Source organism: Poecilia reticulata, linkage group LG2 (assembly GCF_000633615.1).
Source record: "Poecilia reticulata strain Guanapo linkage group LG2, Guppy_female_1.0+MT, whole genome shotgun sequence".
Lineage (NCBI taxonomy): Eukaryota > Metazoa > Chordata > Actinopteri > Cyprinodontiformes > Poeciliidae > Poecilia > Poecilia reticulata.
The window spans coordinates 8640978-8642577 of NC_024332.1; the positions used below are offsets into that span (position 1 = coordinate 8640978).

The window sequence follows — 1600 nt, forward strand, 5'->3', positions numbered from 1 at the left end:
GACGTCTGAAGGTCTGCTTATGTTAACGGGAGAAAGGCCAGAAGGGCCCCCAATTAAAAAGAGACAAACATCCAACCTAAAAATAAAACTAAATGTTTAGATTTGGCCAAACAACAGCTTRTTTTTGCCTTATTAAAACTTGGGAGTTTTAATAATGCGTTGTTAGCTTTAGTTTTTTCRCCTGCTTTTRGAGAACAGGGGGATGTGTTCAGTATCTGAGAAGTTCCTGACATGTGACGTGGTTTTCCATTAGGTTGCTGCTAGAATGCTAACGTTTCCCTTCCCAGGTTTCCAAATCAATCTCAAGCTAAAACATTCCACCAGACTTTGAGACTCAGCAGGACAAAAGAGCTCAATTTCATTAATCTTCTTGTTGTTTTTGACATTTTAGTGGCAGATTCTGGCAAGTGTTTTTCCCATTTCTAACTCTATGTTCACTAATACGGATACATTGTCTTAGTGTTGCGTTTCTGGTTTGGGATATAAATTTCACCCAGAGATCTCTTACAATGTCAGACATGCCCCAGTACAGTCAAAGCTAGCTAGTAACAAAACTTTAGCTTTATTTCAGCACATGATGGGCAGTTAATTTGGGTGTAGAGAAAATCGCGTACATGGAAAATAGTGTGCCAAATACCATTGAATGTATATATTTCAGCAATCTCCTTTGAGTATAACAGATTTGCTCTACAAAAAAAAAATCTTGAATCCACTGTAGCCCAAAATATTGACAAGTTTTAACCCCTCCACAGGCTTGGAAAAGAAATGATGACAGAAAGAGAAGACGATGCAGGAGAGACAGACTCAACTCTTACCTCTGTCTCTAGGAAGCGTCTCAAGGCTCTCTTCTTCTTGATGCTTTTGCGTCGAACGTAAACGGCCACGCTGAGCGCCAGGATGACGATGATGAACAGCCCACCAATGATACCAGCTGCTATCAGCGGCGTCCTGGAAAGAGAACAGTAAAAACTGTTGAAGCAGTCAGACATATTCATATGAAGTTCAACTACGGTCAACTTATTCTATGGACAAAGACCCAAATCTAAATTTCTGTTTCTGTCAGTGCTGTTTGTTTGAGAAGCAGGTACAAGTCAGAGTCAAAAACATATTTCTGCTCTTTGTTGTGCTAATTTCTGATTTAGAAATACTTCCTACATAGCCCTATGGCAAGAATAAACCAGCTTGWAAACATTGTTTGCAGCAGCGAAAAGTCCTTCAGATCCGGTTGTKACGGCCGGGTTTGTTCCGCCTGCAGACGGATTCGGGTTCATGGATCCTGGACCAAACGTGCGCCTCCTTTGATTCTCCTAAATCAAATGGACTCAATGAGTAGTTTGCTTTTTGACTGTAGTTTATCAGTTAATGTGCATTCAATCTGATGTTTCAGAGAAAAGAAACGTGTTGGAAAAGGACTTTTTAATCTTATGTTTCGGCTTTATTTTGTCCAGGTTTTGTCTACAAACGTCTTAAAACAAACAACTCCACAAGCTGTTCTATTAGTTTTTTTCCGTTTCTTTTCATCTTTGGTTGTGTCTGGGAAAGTGTAGACAAGGTTATTTATTTTCAAGCCTCGTAAAACCTTTGACTGAAACTTTTTTTT

At 39.4% G+C, this 1600-nt stretch overlaps 1 protein-coding gene across 1 annotated transcript in view; it reads right to left on the reverse strand.

Annotated features, from left to right (window-relative positions):
* The window catches only part of LOC103476823 (receptor tyrosine-protein kinase erbB-4), a 112467-nt gene that overhangs the window by 55260 nt on the left and 55607 nt on the right, over positions 1-1600 (reverse strand). Inside the window, exon 15 of the mRNA XM_017302062.1 lies at positions 816-990. Within this exon, the coding sequence (XP_017157551.1) occupies positions 816-990 (175 nt within the window). The remainder of the gene's footprint in view (positions 1-815; positions 991-1600) is intronic.